Source organism: Lissotriton helveticus, chromosome 5_1 (assembly GCF_964261635.1).
Source record: "Lissotriton helveticus chromosome 5_1, aLisHel1.1, whole genome shotgun sequence".
NCBI lineage: Eukaryota > Metazoa > Chordata > Amphibia > Caudata > Salamandridae > Lissotriton > Lissotriton helveticus.
In genome coordinates, this window is record NC_136065.1 from 111677662 (window position 1) to 111696599 (window position 18938).

The 18938-nt window shown below is 43.2% G+C and overlaps 1 protein-coding gene across 1 annotated transcript in view; it reads right to left on the bottom strand.

Moving 5' to 3' along the window:
• NEK6 (NIMA related kinase 6) overlaps positions 1 to 18938 on the bottom strand; it is a 663914-nt gene that overhangs the window by 378789 nt on the left and 266187 nt on the right. Inside the window, exon 3 of the mRNA XM_078641833.1 lies at positions 6128 to 6256. Coding sequence (XP_078497959.1) covers positions 6128 to 6220 — 93 coding nt within the window. The 5' untranslated portion in view covers positions 6221 to 6256. The remainder of the gene's footprint in view (positions 1 to 6127; positions 6257 to 18938) is intronic.

An 18938-nucleotide genomic window follows, 5' to 3' on the forward strand; every position in this document is an offset into this window, starting at 1 on the left:
AAAGCCAAAGTTGCTGCTTATTTATCTTATACAACTAACAACCATCGACAAAGCTAATAGTCCTGACTTGTTGTAGGTGTGATGTTGCTTGTTGTATCATATCTGGATGCAATGAAAGAAACAGCAAAATATAAGTCGGGCGGCACACTATGCTAAGCACAGATTTTTAGCTATGGTGTTTTAAGCCACGCCCTTAATTACATTGCCCCCCCCTCCTTTGAAAGATCCCCCCCCCCCCCCAGTTTTTCATCACACTTAAAGCCCTGGGAAGGAGTACTCATATGCAACTTTTGGAGTGTTTCATGAGGACTTCATGGAAATTTCATGAATCTCAAATGTCAGAAATCTAATCTACTCCAAACGGGGAGACCGCGCCAGACGTTCCAAACTATTTGCGTTTTATAGACCGTCTGGTACCCGAGAGTAACCTATAGCTCCGTGGTTCCCAAACTGTGCGCCGCGGCACCCCGGTGCGCCGTAATGAGTAGGCAGGGGCTCCGCGCACAATGTGGGAACATACGGGGGAGTTAGAAATGCCACCTTCATCCTGCAACATGGTTTGGCCCAAGAGCGACATGCGTACGTATGCTTGGTACGTGCTTTCCGAGGTGTAGTACAGGACAACTAACTTGCCTCAGATCATGCCTGTTAGAGCTCTTCTGACTGCTTAGCTTTTTCTGTTGGATGCATCCGACTAGGCCTCAAATTGTCCGGTGCCCCTGAGCAACCAGTTCGCTCCGGATCAGATTTAGTGAGAGGCCTAGCAACTCTGGTACACACGGCGTCATAAGCCCAGCCTCATTAGCAGTGCACTGAGTATGCTGCAACCAGGCAAGTGCTGCCTGAGAGACAGTCTGAGACGTCATGGCCAGACAACGAAAGCGATATAAATCTGTAGCATTTGTGCCTGCATTTGATTGATGGCATCCAACTATTAATTCTAAATACCAGCATAATGCAATAATACCATGTCACACTCTAAATGGCAAATAGGCTGTATGTCTCGTCTGTATACAAAAGCAAGGGCCAAATGAAGCATGACTGAATCATATATAAATGCTGATAGGGACAACGAAGTCCATGGTGAGTCTCTGCTACCACTTGCTGGAATAAGACAAAGGCAACACATTACGAGGCAAGTTGTTTCTTAATAAAAATAAACTCTCAGCACCGAAGCAGAGACGGTGAGCTGCAGCCACCTATAGACTACTGGAGCACCTCCAGCAAGTTCTCTTGCCCTCATGTCCAAGATCAAGCTCTCTAGCACTGCAGGGAAGACGTACTTCTGGTAGCAAAGGTGAGTCCAGCAAGAGAACACTTGCTGATCTGTGCAATGGGGGCATGGTCTGCGTGACTCTGGGAGCGGGGCTAAGATACTTTTAGAACTTAATTTCTCACGACGATTTAATTTCTGATATTTATGAGTTTACGTGCACTTCATTGCTTGCTTTACTCATGAGAAAGTGTTCAAGTGTCACACGTGGGGCAGTTGAACGTCACTGTTAAGAGCACTGAAACCACAAAAATGTCACACATGAGGCTTATTTTCAAGCAGTATGGCCTCTCACATCCGTTTGGTACAGTCAGGTCTCACAGTGCCCTTCCATTTCTGGTGCCTTGCTGCACTTTTAAGATCTTAGTGTTTCCCGTTGCTCATGTGTGTGTAATTTCTGATATTTATACGTTTCCCTCGTCTTCATTGCTTGCTTTTGCTTACGAGAAGGTGTCACTCATAGTACACTGAAATTATGAAAATGTCACACATAAGCAGTCTGAAACCTTGGCAGCTTTGCTTTGATATATCATGTCATCACAGCCGGGCCAGTAACGTTTCTCAGTTCATATTTAAAAACTCGCCCTTTTAATGAATACTTTTCAAATAAACTGATCTGCTTACGTCAAATGCTACGTCAACTGTTAGCTTCTTATTTTGTTACAAATATGATTATAGTGCCTTCATTGCGTCCCAATTACTTTAAGGAAGACAACAGGAAGTACTCCCAAGGTCAGGCTTACATCCTGCCCACCGGTAAAAAACAAAATGGTGGGGAGCCACGGCCAACTGCCGATTAGGTCGAAGGAGCCACAGGTCAAAAAAAATTTGGGAACCACTGCTATAGCTGTACAAATTTCGATAAAAGGTACCAAGACCTGGGGTGTCTGACTCATTCAGGTCACTTACAAAACAAGAAAAATGAAAAATACATTTGATGGAGAGTTGAAAAGCTCTTTATGAGAAAGTGTTAGTCATTTGCTAAAAATGCACTTTGCATCTCCAGAGCGTGATGGGTGGCAGTGTCGGCGTTTTGAGCACAGTGCGCTCCGCAGGCGCCGGAGTGGCCAGAAAAGAACAGATTACAATGGACTCTGCCCTTCTGGAACAGAAGGCCCCGTTCAGAAGGCACAGAAAGCCGGCATTGTCAGAACAACCCTGCCTGGCAAGTGCGGGGCCAGGAAGTGCTTCTGAGGGGGAAGTCGGTCGCTCGCAACAATGTCAGTCTATTTAATAAAACCACAAAGCTTCCCCTCTGCAGTCATGGCTGGGAGGCTAGAGGCCTGCGCGCCTGGCTGGGGGTTACAGAGCCTGTCGGTGGCAGGGCACCGGTTTGAACTGGGCTATGGTCTGCATGATCAAAGGCAAACTGACGACTTGTTGGGTCGCCCATGTTGCTCTCTGAGCTTGTTTAAATCCCATACAATTATGTGCGACAACATAATTGGCCACGCTCAACAGAGAGGCCAAGAAGTGGATGAGCATAGAATCCTGAAGATTGAAGTAAACACAATGATGCTCAGCGTGGGGCAGGTTGCCCAGCCACGAGTGACAATTCTCCAGGTCCCTTTGCCGAATCTGAGTGACTGTGCACACCACCGCCAACGGATGCCACCACAACAAATAGAATGTAGATATATATATATCTCCATATAGATACGTGCACGCTGAGTGTCCTGCATGGACAGAGTCCCGACAGAAGTACAGGTCTGACCCATGGGGGGGGGGGGGGGGGGGGGGGGTTGGTAAAGAATGACTGACTGAAGTCGGGGCAGAACGTCTTCATAGAGAGGGACTTTTCCTTTTCCACACCTTGCTGGGTCTGATTGACACACAAAGCTTGTAGGTAGGTGGGCCAATCAGAGCAGCTGGAACAATGAATGTCACCCACGCCTGGACCACTGACAGCAGCGGGGCAGAAACACCTTTTACAGCAGGGCTCAGGAATCAGGTGCATTTCCATCAGCCATCCCAGGATTGCAGAAATGTATTCAACCTAGGTGACACCAAGGTCAAGAAACAGCCGCACCTTGATGTGAGCCAATGAGCGTCTAGCTGGGAGTGGAGCATGCAGGTAGTGCACACCACAAGCCCTCCTGGTGGTCGGTTCAGCACCTTTACATCTGTTTAGAGAGGTAGGAATCAAAATAATTGTTGGGTGCTCTATCTCCTAGTGTAAGGTACAAGTGACTGTGCCAAGTACAGAGTAGAGGGGTCGTGCTGTGTGCGCAATGCATCCCCGAGAGAGCCACGAAGAGGCCAGTGTATGCCATGTGACATGCCCACAATGGAACAAAAAATGCACAAGCAAGAAAGGTGCAATATGGCTGCAGTGCATAGAGTTTGGGAAAATAGGTGAACCATGTGAGGCCTGATGCACAAAACAGGAGTAATTACGTCTTACTTCTACAAATTCAAAGGTGATTTGCACCAGTCAGGAGTAAAACACAACTAGGCACAGAAAAGGCTTTGAGAGCAAGATTTATAATAAAAGAACCAGTGTCAGATCCTCAGGGCACCAGCTTCCTGGGTTGTAGGGCCCAGGACTGACCTAACAGACACTTTGAGATCCAGGCTCCACCCCCACCTTTCAGACTGGCAATTTGGAGACCAAGGAAGTGGAAAGAGTTATTGATAGAGAGGCGAAGGGATCTATACACCAGATCTCTCAGCTCTTCCTCCATGTGCATGCAGTAAAATGTGTTATTTATTAATTCAATTGCAATTCCTCTGGCTCTACCTTTCAGGTGCAACCTGCTTCCTTCAGCCAAAAAAATCCGTTGATATGACTAGTCTTGAGTCCACAAATATTAAAATTGAGCCATTTCTCTCGAAAAAGAAGTATTCAAACAGCTTCTAATGATACTTAGATTTAGACTGAGGAGCTGCTCATTAAGCCAGACTCCAATATTAAGTCTCTACGATGCAGGGTGTGGGCTACTAGGTTACTGCAGCCATTAGCAGGCAGTGCAGGGTTAACGAAGACCTTTTGATTTTACTAAAATGATATATAGAATATAAAAATGTAATGGCCTTTTAGTCCCCACTCTTCTTCCATTCGTCTGTAATTGTGCCAGTCACATTTTTCTTCCACACACTAGAGCCACCAGCATGGGGCAGTGGGTCAGCCCACTTCAGCCATTGGTTAACTTCACAGTGAGTGACGGTATTCTGCACTCTCACAACAAGCCCACCCACACACAATGCAGTTCCCGTTAGTGCCAGGGAGTAATGTCGCGAAATGTGCTTGTAGAGAACAAAAAACGTTTTCCTTTTAGCCCAAACCCCAATTTTTCTTTTGAGACTGCGGAGGCCCCAGCAGTTTGCCCAATGATAAATTTTTGCAAAAACCAAGACAAAACTAAACAAGCATTGACAAACCCAAAAGAGTGTCAGCCAACACATACCTAAAGCCTTTCCCAATGCTTGTGCAGACACAAGGCCTGCCCCGCCTCTTGGATACAATCTTGGGTGAGCTCAAGGTGGACAATGCCTGTATGACCACAGAGTGCCAGAGGGAATGGAAATACACTTTCTATACCCCAATCGTTAGCATTTCCATGCTCCGTATACTGGTTTCCCATACCATATAATTTCATTTATATTTATTTTATTTTATAGAGTTTTATATAGCGCAAACTTAACCCGAATAGGGATCAGAGCGCTTCACATAGCACCAGTTGCGTTCCATGAGGACACATTCATTTTTGTTAGGCACGGGGAGATTAAGTGATTTGCCCAGAATCACAGGATGTTCAGCGTCGTTGCCGAGACTCAAACCCAGTTTCCCAGATTCGAGGCCGACCGCCCTAGCCGTTAGGCCAACCCCTCTCCACCGATAACTGCATGCCACAGAGGCGCCCATGATCTGTGGCTATTGAAAACTGCCTCTGTTGTTAAATAAACTACCATGTTAGCTCCCCCATTCCTAGCTCCTGATTGGAGTCTTGGAGCTAGAAAGTGAAGTTCTACCGAGAACGTTTGCCAACAGAGGACTTCTGCTATATTTCTTTATTTTGGCGGGAACTAAATCAAGCTGGGGTTTGTAAAGTGCGGCTACTCACTCGTGAGGGTCTCAAGGTGCTGAAGGGGGGCTGATCCTCCAACAAAAAGTTTGTCTATGTGTTTGTGAGGCAAGGGTTGCCACAAGGACAGTACCGTTTTCAGTGCACACTAAAGTGATGCATGTACAACATCCCCAACACCCCTCTTCCATCCTGTTTACTTCCTCGGCACATCCTTGACATGAAGATGAGATTCTCAAAGCAAAAAATCCGCATCACAGAGAGAAGTCCTAAGAAGGCAAAACGTGTCTGTGTTTGTTGAACATCTTTGAATGCTGGACGAATAACCAACATCGTTGCACCCTCCTGGTCTTCCGCCAATCAACAGCAGAAGACAAACAAATGATACGTAGACCTTCGCACTCCCAGCCATAGGCCCAGAAACCCTCATGGCGAGACAATAACGTTTTGTGTGAAAATTATTTTAACTACACATTGATGCTTATACAAACTGTAAGAGAGGTTCAGATTTGTGCTAGGGAATATACTGAACTCTAGTGAGTCCAATGACAGATAATGCCCAACATTGGCTTTCATCACCTGCCTCTCAGAGAAGATTCCAAGACCCGGGTGTAGAGTAAACCCCCCCCCCCCCCTCCCCTCCACGTAGAATGAGATGAACTCAGCTGAGTCTGGTAAACCCGCTCTAGAACAAGCCTTGTGCTACTGGGCAAAATATGTACACCCCACGCCTAGCAAAGTGCTGCGAGGCGGCAGAAGCGCTGCATAAGTGAAAAACACAAATGAACTAACTCTGCATAAGGACATTTCCCCCGATGCAGGAACTCACCTGCGTGTCCTGCTGGTACTCTTGGCCCTGCTGCTTGCACCGAGGCTTGTTCTGGTCTTCTAGGCGCAGGTGGTGGGCATGTTGTCCTTCCATGGTACCATGCCAATCAACGGGTGCCCTGGGACAATCCTGAAACCAGAGGAAGGCGACAATCAATGGAACGTCTCGCGGACCGAGCACGAGGCTGCCTGCGTCACGTGCCATTACTGCTGATCCACGCGGAAGCAGGCAGACTCCTAAGCACACTAAACGCTTCTCTCGTCAACACTTTATGAGCTCGCGGCAGCCCATAACTGTAAATATTTACTAGCAGTCAATTAGAACATTGATTTCTTACAAATTCGAAGCCAATTACTTTTTTGATTTGCTGGTTAGGATGCTTAGCAGGATGCGGGAGTTAAAACATGTTAACTGTTGTGGTCAAAGAGCCACGTTTAATCGGAAAAGAAGCTAAACTTAATTACCTCAAATTGAAGCAATCATTAAAAATAGTCATGCAAAAACTGTATAATGCCCGACAAATATAATATCAGTATGTGCAACTCAATTTTGCATTTAATACATACTCAAGAAACACAAATTGACGCATTAAAAAAAAAAAAAAAATATATATATATATATATATATATATATATATATATATATATATATATATGCGCATTTCGACAATTTGTTGAGACGCATCAGATTCAGTTAAGAATGATTTCTTATATATATATATATATATATATGCGCATTTCGACAATTTGTTGAGACGCATCAGATTCAGTTAAGAATGATTTCTTACACCATTTGTTAGTTTTACATAACAATACATTTTGCGTCACATGAAAGAGAAAACATTCGACATCCCTCAGCTATTCTGGAATTTGAATTTGAAAGCTACATGGTTCATTAAACCCGTTGACTGACCAGGAACACGCGTCTTCGCAAATATATGCACACGTTTATGGGAACAATGCATAGGACACTTCTCCTGAATAAATATATCTATGCATCTATATCTTTATATCTGTATCTATTTCTTGACACTTTTGGCCCACTTTCCCTGTTGGTACAGCTGTAGTGCGCTAAATTCTCATTATATTACTTTTTTTTCCGGGAGGTCGATGTGCTATATGGGTCTGCTGGACACACATCCAACACAGGAGTCACAAACCCTGCATACATTTTTTTTAAAAACATCTTTCATTTATATAACAAAATAGCTTTCCATGTAGTGAGACAATGTACATAGCTGTGGGTCAGCTGAATACCGGTATAACGGTACACAGCGAATACCATACCCATTAGGCCAGCAGTGGTCCTAGGTGCAGCCTGCGTCCCTCAAACTCCCCCCTACGACACCTCACCAAGCAGGCCCTTCAATCAATTTATTAACCACATCGATGCTAATGACGGAACTGCTCCGTCATCAGCTGCGGTGAGGCTGTGCTGATGACGGAGTGGTTCCGTCATGGCCCGCCCGACGCGCCTGCGTGGCGCTGATTTCGCGCCTGCGCGGTGCGTTCTATTGAGCGGGCGGGGCCATGACAGAACCGCTCCGTCATCAGCACAGCTCACCCAAGGCTGGTGACGGAGCGGTTCCATCACCAGCGTGTGAGCGCCACGCGGCCCCCCCGCCCCCTTAGCGCTGCGGTGGAATAGCCGCCGCAGCGAAGGTGTTAATCCCCTCTGTGATCCATCCATGACTCTCAGATCTTTTCCCATGTACTTGGGCAACCCCTGCTCTGATACACCACGTGTTCAGCTCGCTGGCACCAATCAAGGTCCCTTTTCCAACTCTCTATCGACGGCGCCTCTATGGCCCCCCATAGTACAGCCACATTTCGTTTGGCCACCACCCCGGCCATCGCCAGCCAAATCGTCGCCCATTTAGGCCATACTATCTCACCTGTCACTCCCAGTATGAACCATCTGGCGTCTAGCGAGAACACAGAGCCCACCACCTCAGACATAACCCGTGCAATGGCTTCCCAATATTTCTGTGTCACCGTGCAGGCCCATAGGATGTGAAAGAACGTCCCTGTTTCATTGCAACCCCTCATGCACGTATCTGACCCGCTAAATCTGATTCGATACTGCACTATTCTAGGGCCATAGGAGCACCTTTTTTTATTTTTTAACATTTGTTTCATTTTTGAGGGTGGTCCTTTGGGGTTTTCAACATTAGCCTGGGTGCTTCCTGCACCATGTTAGGCAATGGTAGCCACAAGAGAATGCTTCTATGCTGGCCAGCCAATCAGAGCAAAGCAGATTTGTGAATTTGCAGCCTTATTCACAAATCCACAGTGGACAACAGAAACAGTTCTGTGGTATAATTGGCTAGTTTTTTTTTTTTTGTAAATTTGATTTGCGAATCTTCCATGAACTAGTTAATCCATGAAGGATCTGCAAATACCTGGTTTAGATATATCTAGCTTGTAACCCTTTCAAGCCCACCCCAAAACATTTTTAAACATTAATGTCTTTAAAACGAATGAACAGATTTACTTCAAATCAAGCAAAGATAAACCATGGAGTATGGTTTCTGTATCACTGAACAAAAGAATCCTATGGGATTACATTTGGGAAATTGCACTTTTGGGACTCCCTTACCACATTTCTTTGATCCATGCTGGACAAATTTGGACAAAACTTGCCAAGGCAAAACCAAATCTGATTAACTTTTTTATTAGAAAGTTGTTCCCTCCGACTACTAGGAAAGCTGATTCCATGTGCTAAACCGCTTTAACTTGCAATCTGTGAGGCGGTAAACAGTGTTTTCCTCATGTCAACTGTTCTGTAGAGTTTTAATATCTAATTTGACCTTTGCACTGTAGTAATAAATGTGTGTTTATTGGTACAGTTGCTCTAAATAACGTGCTATCGTGCCACATTTAATTTTACTACAATGGCATAAATGCACATCAGTGAAAAAACATTAATGAAAAACCTTATGTTTCATAAAACATTAACATGTGTTCAAAAAAATAGAAACTTTCTTAAAAACAGAGTTAAAGTGAAGTTATGGTTATTACATGGAACAGAATGCCAGGTTATAGTTAGCTAGCAAATGAAAACTAGTGCCGATGTCATGCAAGCCTGAACTTGCACCCTAAATGCAATGCTCATGACCTCATCAGTGAGGTGGCAGATGACACCACAAATTGCATCACTGTTGCTATTACATAGCAGTTTCATTTGTTTTGTTTGAGCAGGTGTTATCATTTATGATGTTGTGTTGGTAAATCTTGGTGTTTAGTATTCATGTTAAGCACATGTATTCGGCCCTATGCACACCCTCCCTGGCACTCAACTCTGGCTGCACATTGCCTCTGTCTGTCACTGCTATTGAACTCACTTCAATGCCTGCCATTTTTTATTTGTAAGCTCACTTAACTGCAAAGGGTACCAGTGGATGGGGATCACATTATCATTCACTCTTTAGGACCCCAGATGCCCAAACCTTAGACAATCAGCAACCTCCAATTTGTTGCAGAGAGGGGAGGGGAAGGGCACAGAGTGAAGACTAGAGAAGGGAAATAGGACTCTTCACGGGTCTTCTCTTCCAACTGCAACATTCATAACCCTGAGAACAGGGGCCTTAAGGGTGGTTCATGGCTACTAAACAGCAAGCCAGGGCTTACAGCCGCTACCTCCGGCTATCCCACACTGACATTCATGCTGAAAGCTATAGGCTCAGAATAGGTACCCGGGGACTATTTTCAAGAGTTTTGCCTACTGTTCCTATAGGAAATTTGATTTTTAACTATTTTTGGCACTGCATACTGTCTAGTGGCTAGTGTTTGTTTAACAAAGAAGTGGATGTCACTGAAAAAGCCTTGGGGGAGGTGGTCCTGCTCATGAAATGCCTAGAGTTAGGATCAAGAATATATTGCTATCTAAGATCTATGCCAATACATGGGTCAACCATTGTATGTATCTACCCAAGTAATTGTGATGGGTGTTGCTGTATTCAAGAAGCATCTAGACTCCTGAAAGACATAACACAGAAACACTGTAAAAACAAGAGGTTTTCAAAGATTCTTGCCAGGGTCCTAGAAGTGACTGGCTTATTTTCCTCAAACAAACATTTTATGACTTTCATAATACTGCTAATATGTGAGAGATGGCATAAAAAGGAAATCAGTTAGGAGGGAAAATAACCATTCTTGGTCTCAAGTCAACATACCAAACAAGTGGGAATGCAGAATACAAAACTCTTGCTAAGTGGAAGAGAAGCGGAAGGGTCTGCGTTCTGTGTCGATACAAATTTCAAGTATAACAAGGGAACTGACAGTAACTAGAGCCTGGGAATGGCTCACCAGTCAGCAGCAACCCATAATACTCATCCTAGACCAGGACAAACGGGCAGAGGGCGAATATGTTCTTCAACAAGCCTTACAAAGAACACAAATCTTAAAAAACACACAATGAATGTAGAAAGGAAAATCTCCATCAACCAGCTGTCTCCCAATGGATGGCAAAAAAAACTTAAGGGCAACTTCAAAATGAAATAACTCATGTGTAACACTAATTTAGTTTGTACAAAAAAAACACTGTGCATTTTGTTATTATTATTCTTTTTTTTAGCACTGTGCACAACTTTCTTGGGCGAAGACAGACCCAATACTCCAATCGTCAACATGGACCCGAGAGTGAGCGAAGCCAGATTGTTTTGGTGGGATTGTTCAGCTATCCCACGTCTTTCATGTCGCTTTTTTCTACATCGTCCCCTCTACTACTTTCCTACACTCAGCACAAGTAGGATAGACTAAAAGCAAATAATCTAACTCACTTCTTAATACAACTTGATTAATCCAAAAGCACGTTTCCTCCAAATCAGTAGCAACTACACATTTGTAGAAAAATATCAATTATCAATTACTGGGACTTGCATGTATCTAATTACACACAGGCATTTTAATTAATACAACAGAGCACACAGGTTTGTAGGCTAAAGAATACTGCTGACATGGCTATTAGTTTTCAGAAGTGCTGATTTCATCAAACAATCCTTGTAACCTCCTGGGAACTGCAACAATCACGTCTCGTAAGTTTGATTCATAATACAGCTGCCTCATATTCCAAGGGGTTAGTCGCAGCCCGGAACGGTGTAAGATTAGGACTTGCATTACATTTAATGCACAGTCTGAGGATCATTTTACCCATGCTTTCATCCCTCCTTTACTACTCCTATTTCTAAATGAAGCTGCAGCCTAAAATTAAGCATTGGTTGAGCACTCTCCTTTGGGCAAAATCACAGAGAGAACACCATTGGGCCCAAAGCACAAAGCTCAAAAAGCCTGTATTTGATAGTAAAAGGTGTTTACTACCAATTACAGGCTTTTCAGCTTTGTGCACAAATATAATATTTGAGTGATAATTCATAATGGGTTTGGTACACTTATTGCTGTTTTTTTGTTCATTGGTAGCAGAGGTTACTTTCCCATAAGGATTTTCTCTTTGATTTATGCACAGTCATTTTCTGTAATTTTTTGTTATGTTACCACTCTTACTAAATACGTCCAATTAGTGCAACATACACCTCTGCTTTCTGATTCTGTAAGGCCTATGAATATTGTGCGGTAGCTCAGGAGTACACTCCTACAAGACTTGTCTAACTCTGCTGACTATGAACTGTGTTTCTGAGCTCTACATCACTTCAGAATTTTTCAACTTTTCCATTTCAAGTGGATTCTCAATCATATACTGTACGACCGAGAATCTGCTTGGAAATGAAAATGTCGAGAAGAGAGAGGAGCAGAAGTGAAGAGAGATGGTGTATATATATATATATATATATAAAAAACAAGCATTGGCACAGCTAATAGGTCTCGCATTTTGAACCGCTTTGCCAATATTTGTTTTGACAATGCTATGAAGCATGGGCAAAAAGATCAGTATTTTTGTGAAATATATGTTTTAATAATTCACTAAAAGTAATGGTAAACAGCATACATATATATGGTTTGTAAAAAGTAAAGTTAGGAAAGATTGTAATTGTAAATATATGCAAAGTTTTTAAAGGTTTGTTAGTAGTGGTGCAAAATTGTAAAGGGGCAGGCACAGCATTTTTGTGAGTTACATATGTATATTTTTTTACATTGGTTAGTGAATTTGTGTACACTGCTGGCGGTTTCTTTTGATATTTTAAAGGGAGCACAAGCAATAGATATATAGAGCAGCTAAATATTTTCGAAGACTTTCATGCAGATGCTCAGCTACTGACTAATGCTGTCCCCGTGTCCCTGAACACTTGCAGCACTTATAGGTAACCGCGTGATCATAAAGCGCTTTGGGATAAAAATGTTATCAGAGGTTGAAAGGTTTACAGGTAATGTTTACTTGGTGCATGTGAGGATCTTCAGCTTTGAAATGACCTGTTTGTGGATGGAAAAAGCCAGCCATTAAGCTTTTTAACGTTCAATTATGGTCACAAATTGATTAGAATTAGATCACAAATTAATTTGTGGTACACTCATGTATGCTCAGGTTTCACACAATGTTTATATAGGGCGCAGAAGGATGTACTCACTATGTTGGTGTTACTGGGTGCAAGTGTTTGTGTAGTTTCTGTGCATTGCATTGTTTTTACACATAATAGGAGAACATGTTTAGGCACTTGATTCAAACATTATGTCAAAAGCGGACACTTTTTATTTGTATAATAATATAGCCTTATAGCTTGCGGTAGCAGGCTCTATCAGCCATTAAAGGCCTACTCCAGTGTTAAAGGCCGGAGCCGAAGGCGAGGGCATTTAACTTCGGCTCCGGCATTTAACAAGGAACGGGCCTTTAATGGCAGGTGGAGCCTGCTACGGAGGGGCTCTAAGGCTATTTCAGCGAATATCTCCATTTGTAAAATGAAGGCCTCACAGAGTCCAAGGGGATTGAAAACCTCTCGGGCTCTGTGAAGCCTTTTGTTTACATCTACAGCTGTGAACAAACATTAGAATGTTCACGCTCCAGGCTTTTACCGGCCATTAGAAGCCCTGAACACTCCATTTTTACAATGGAGCTCCCAACATTCCAATGTTTTAATTAACTTTAGATATTAGCAGTCCGCATCATCCTACCACAGGTTCAGGAGGCAGATGCAAATAGAAGACTTCAGGTCGCCTGACATTATAGGGTACAGTAGGCCTCACAATAAAGCGGAGATAGCAGTGCTGGACAGTAAAACATCTCAGTTTCTGTAGACCACTGCCCTCAGTGGAGTTATAAGAGCATTTCATGCTCAGTTATCAGTTGTTATGGTTTTGTCATGGTCCTTGGCGCATGCGCGGTTACGTCAATTAGATCTTGTCCAAGGGTTGGCGAATGTGCATCAGAGCCGTCAGCATGGGCTTGAGCCCGGTAACAACGTAACTGTGTCCTTTTGTCTCAGGTCTGGACTTAACAGGTGGCCTAGTTGCACATATATGTCTGTCCAACAAAGCATTTTTCGATGTCAAGTCTAATGATTTTGCATTGATAATTAAATGTCAACACAGCTTCATGATGGGCTTTCACTGTCTACTCCCAGGTTCATTTCAAAGTGGACTGTGATCAAACGTACAAAGTAAATATTATGTAAACATCTTCAGAAATATTGACGCGCCCCATGTAAATATCCCAAAGCAGCCCATGAACACGAGGACGGGGTAAAGATTCCCTAATCCCACTGCAAGTGTATTTAAAAGTTGGACTCTTTACAAAGCCCGACAAACATGTTCATGAAAGCCAACGGGAAACTATGGGGTGTAAACCTTATTCACGCGCTTTGTTAAAAAGAGGTGGATCAGTTCCCAAACGTCGTATCGTACACATTAAAACACATAAATAAACAAAGCTAACAAGGATTTATGCTTCGGGTGAAAACTTACTACACGCTGTGGAAACAATAGGTGCACTTAACATTATTGGATAAACATTATGGCTGAACGCAACATATACATGTGAACAGTGTAAAATGGCGTGCTACAGCCAAAAGCAAAAACTTCCAATGCAACAAAAAAGTTCCTACGGGAAGACACTACCAGAACCTCTTTGTGAGTCCCTCGAGGGAAGGGAGAGGAGCTGGTTGAGGGGTTGGAGGCTAAGAATTAAAGACATATGTACTTCAGCAAAATATTGCCTGATCCCTCCCAGTGGGACACTCCAGGCCGTGATTGTAGCTCTTGCGCCCCTTTAGAAGTGGAGCTGCTGTATTTGTCCCCGACCAAAATTGATCCAAAAGATGTGTAGGTGTTTGGCTCCCTGTGAAAGTAGATTCAAATATCCTTTGTTCCTCCGGGGGTCAAATGTAAAGGGGGAAACACCCAACCGGGAACAGGCAGCAACATGGAGTGCTAGGGGAGTGGAGAGGCAAAGCAATACAGGGCGGCATCAGAGAAGGTGGGGGAAAGCAACAGTAGGGCGGGATGATACGACAGAGGGGGCGGGAAGAGAAGCAAACAAGCGGGGGAAGAGGGGAAGGATAAGTAAATGGCGAGAGAACATCAGGAGCGGGCAGGAAGAACTCCACACTATGGTGATACTCGGAAAACACTTGCATTCTTGTGGAGTGCTAAAAATTAAAATTAAAAATAGCACTTGTAAAATGTGGGCGACAGGCAGCTGACCAATAAGAAGCAACCAAATTCGAGTGACAGTACACCCAACCAATGTTAGGCAAATGGTGGAGTCTAAGTCCCGTAAAAATGTATATGATTCACCTAAGGCAGTGCATGCAATGTCTAAAAGAATTCAACATAAAAAAGATAATCTTTTGATTTTGCATACCTATTTTGTACTACCTGTAATATCTAAACATTTGAGGCAGTTTTTTTAAAGGAAATTGTAATGAAAAATCCATTGTTTTGCAACAATTTATTGTAACTTTTTTTGGGGTGGGGGTGGTGAGACCCAAGAGACGCTAGAGAGGGAAGTTTTGTCTGGTAATAATTCAGTGGTGCCAATTAACAACTTCTAAATTTGTTGTCAATTTATGTGGACATTGCATGACAGAGAGCACAATTTAGTTCTGTTTTTCAAAACCTTTGTTGTGCAGACCTCCATCCACCCACTAACCTCGGCTCACTCAGTGGGATCTGCTGCAGGAATTCAAACCCCACCACATTCATTGTTCCTAAGCCTCAGCTGGGCTTCTCGGCTCAGTATTTCAGGGGCATAGGCTGTGGCACTTTGCAAGTCCTGCTGACAGACACATGCCCATCACAGTTACAGGGGCAGCAGGTGCAGCGAGATCAGGGGCTTAGTGATACCGTTCTGATTGCCCCAGAAGAGCCAGTCTGCCTTCGTTTGTGGAGAGTTCATCATAATAGAAGTTGTACAATATATCACAGGTCGGATTCCATCCTGCTCCGTGTCATAATCGCAGCTTGAATGCGATATTTTAGTCTCAGTCTTTAAATGGAGATCTGAATTCAATTTAATCTCAAGCGATGCTTCGCTGGAGACTACCCTTGTTGTCATCCGCGCTGCATTTAAAACGGATATCCGGTCCTGTCTCTGATGCTTAGCAGACTGAGCTTCAGATGGTGTTATGTGATCCTTTATTAAATGGGTACTTAAATTAAATTTAAACGTTATTAAATGGGAGCTTTCTGCAATTCTAACCTGGAGGCACTGGAGAAAAGCAAGCTCTGGAACTGGCCCATGCAGGTTAGCAGTGGGCAAAACATTCCAGGAAAGCATAAAAACACGTGAGATCCTCACAGACGAGCAGTTTCGAGCACTAGAGTTTGGGCCAGGATGAGAATCAATGGCAGGTCTGGTAAAAATGGTCAAACCCACTCCATCCCTCCCTCTTCTTGCTTCTATCTCTTTCAGTCCAACCACCATCTCTCTTCTCTCATTCTCTCTCTTTGATCTCTTTAAGTCCCCACAGCAACTCCATCAATTAACCCAAGGGAGGTGGAGAAAGTGACAGAGGCTATAACTGTGGTCGCCGCCCTTTAAAAAACTGACCCCAAAGGCTCCAGCCTCCCGGGTAAATGTCCCATGGGATAAGTAGCTAGTCGGGCCGCGACCAAACCGATTGGCCACTTTTTGGGAAATGTTTTCTGCTTGTCGGATTTTGCAGGACTTCATTGGATTTTGGGGTCTAATCCCCAATACGAACTGGTGAACCACCACAAAAAAAACAGAAGACAATTCAATATATCACATAACAAATTACTGCATAATTTCACAGAAGCACACAAAACGAGTTGATTGTTTTGCGTCTATGTTTCGTGAAAAAAAAGTACATGCCCAAACCTTGCAGTAGCTCAGCTGGGAGACTTTGAAAAAGGATGCTAGAGTGCAAAAGTTTCTGAAAGCTTCGAAGAGTAGCTGAGCAAAGCCACGTCAGAACTAGGTGACAATGTCGACTGTAACATTGAAGAACAAGCCTTTGGGAATAATCCCGTGATGTAAACATGACAATTATGCAACATGGCCTTTTTCCAGGGTAGGGATGATCAGAAACACATTTTGAAGTTCACATATTATTCGTCAACACTAGAATGAATGTGTGATTTGATTGTACGGAAAGGGTGCCTTCCATGAGAGAGAGAGAGAGAGAGAGAGAGAGAGAGAGAGAGAGAGAGTGAGAGAGAGAGAAAGAGTGAGAGAGAGAGAAAGAGTGAGAGAGAGATAAAGAGTGAGAGAGAAAGAGAAAGAGAGAAAGAAAGAGAGAGTGAGAGTGAGAGAGAGAGAGAGAGAGAGAGAGAGACTGAAAGAAACGGTGAGAGTGCTCGTGTGATAGCGAGTACATTGGTGTGTGAATAATGACAGATATGCAGAACCTCTCAGAGGGAGCAATGCCTGGGCCACTTCCAGCGTGTACGCCCCCTGGCCTTAATTCTACCTTTATCAAATATCATGCAAGAACAAGTCTCCAAGTCTGATCCCCCTACAACAAAACTATTTATATAATTGTAGTAAAATCAAAAGCTCTTGCCTTATGCCAGACATAGAAAACAACTTGTTACTTACCCTGTTACATTCACCATTGTGAATGTATTAAAAATAACATTTTAAACAATACATTCATCTCGGTGCTTTGCACGAGTTACGGTGACATATAAGTGATCAAATATCAGAAGTCAAATCTTCATGCGGAGTGAGTGAAGCCAATAAGAAGTTCATTTTCAATATGTAGTCCATATGAATTAATAGAGGTGTCTCTGATAAGTATTGTTTTTTTTTAATTCCTTTTGGTGTGTCTCCCTGCGATGTTATCAAAATATTTTCACTCTGAGGCGTACAATAGACATCAGTGATGTAAACTGTGATCTTATTAGGAACATGTGGCATTACTTCCTGGGAGTCAGGGTCAAAGATCCTATGATGTCACTTCCTGTGAAGTCAGAGTGAGTGATGTCACTTCCACTACTCGACATTCTGATCAATCAACATCAAGGGTTTGTGTGATTTCATACAAAAACGAATCATGCAATATTATTTTAACCGAAATGGTTCAATGGCAAAGGCATGATAGAAACCAGTCCATAGAAGGTCTTTTTCCTGCATTGCCTTTGAAATGTTCCATCATAGGGTGACGTTTCAATTTTTGGGGGTTTACATTTTTATGCTGGGCTCTTGACTCCTTCACCCAAAGCCTGCCTCCCAATGTATTTTGTACCCTTCTTTGTTCTTTCTTCCCCATCGCCCAATTTAATTCTCATCCTTCCCCCCAATTTTTTTTCAGGACAGATCCCCCCCCCTCCCCCCAACCTCCAAACACGCTCCTTTACCCATTTTAAAATTAATTTACTTTCTCCTACCCCGTCCTTTCCCCTTGCACCACTTTTACGTTCCCCTTCCTCATCCAATTGCCCTTCTCCAAGTACTTCCTTTCTTTTTTTAAGGGAGCGCTTCAGTGCCCTCATTCATTATCCTAATCTGCGCCTTACCCCATCTTCAAACCTTTTTTCCACTTTAATATTAAAACTGTGTTACCTATTTGGATAAGCTAAGGAATCCACAACGTTTCTTTATTACTTCAATGATCGCTTCTCTGGGGCGGTAGTAAGGGAAGAGATTCTTTTTTCAATCAAACTGTATTTCAGTTCATGTACTTTCCACCAAATGGTTGGTCCCTTTTAATACAAAATGTCTAGGATTGTACTGCTGATATATTGATGTGTGCAGAAACTCCGGGTTTCGGAGCTTTGCATCATATGTGACCCCTGACAAATAAAATCTGTTTTCAAAAAAAAATTGCCACTCCCGGAATTAGCGATTCCCGGAGACATGAGATTCCCCGCGCCAAGGGCTGAGCACAGACTCCCACTCTCAGTAAGTTCAAATAACTTCCACTATGCAAATCAGATAGTTGGGAGTGTGGATCAGTCCTTGCTTTTACCAACTCCCCCCTGCAAGGCATGTATGTCAGAAAAGCATTTATTTATACTTGGTGTACAAAGACGGACCCTTAAAGTCTCAGGTATCTGTAACAATTGTTATTTACTTGAAGACTGTAAAACTGGAGTATGAAGCGCTACATAGAAACCGAGTTATGGTCTTCAACTAACAGTCTGAGAGAAAATGTTCCAGGAATACACGACTCATTTTAAGAACTCCTAAGCACCTGCCTATTATGATAATGCTTGAATAGGAATCGAAACAAGCATTGGCAAAGCCAATTGGTCACTCCTTTGGGACTACTGGTTTTGCTAATAATTTTAGCCGTGCTGTACAGCATCCTCAATGCTAAAAAAGCATAGCTAAAATAAAAGAAAAGGCAATTTCACAGCCCAACAAAATGACACAATAGTTTTTTTTCCTACTGTTCACTGATCCAAGTTTGGTTGATAAATGAAAAAAGTGCGAGCAGGTCATGAAAGCAACTTTGTCT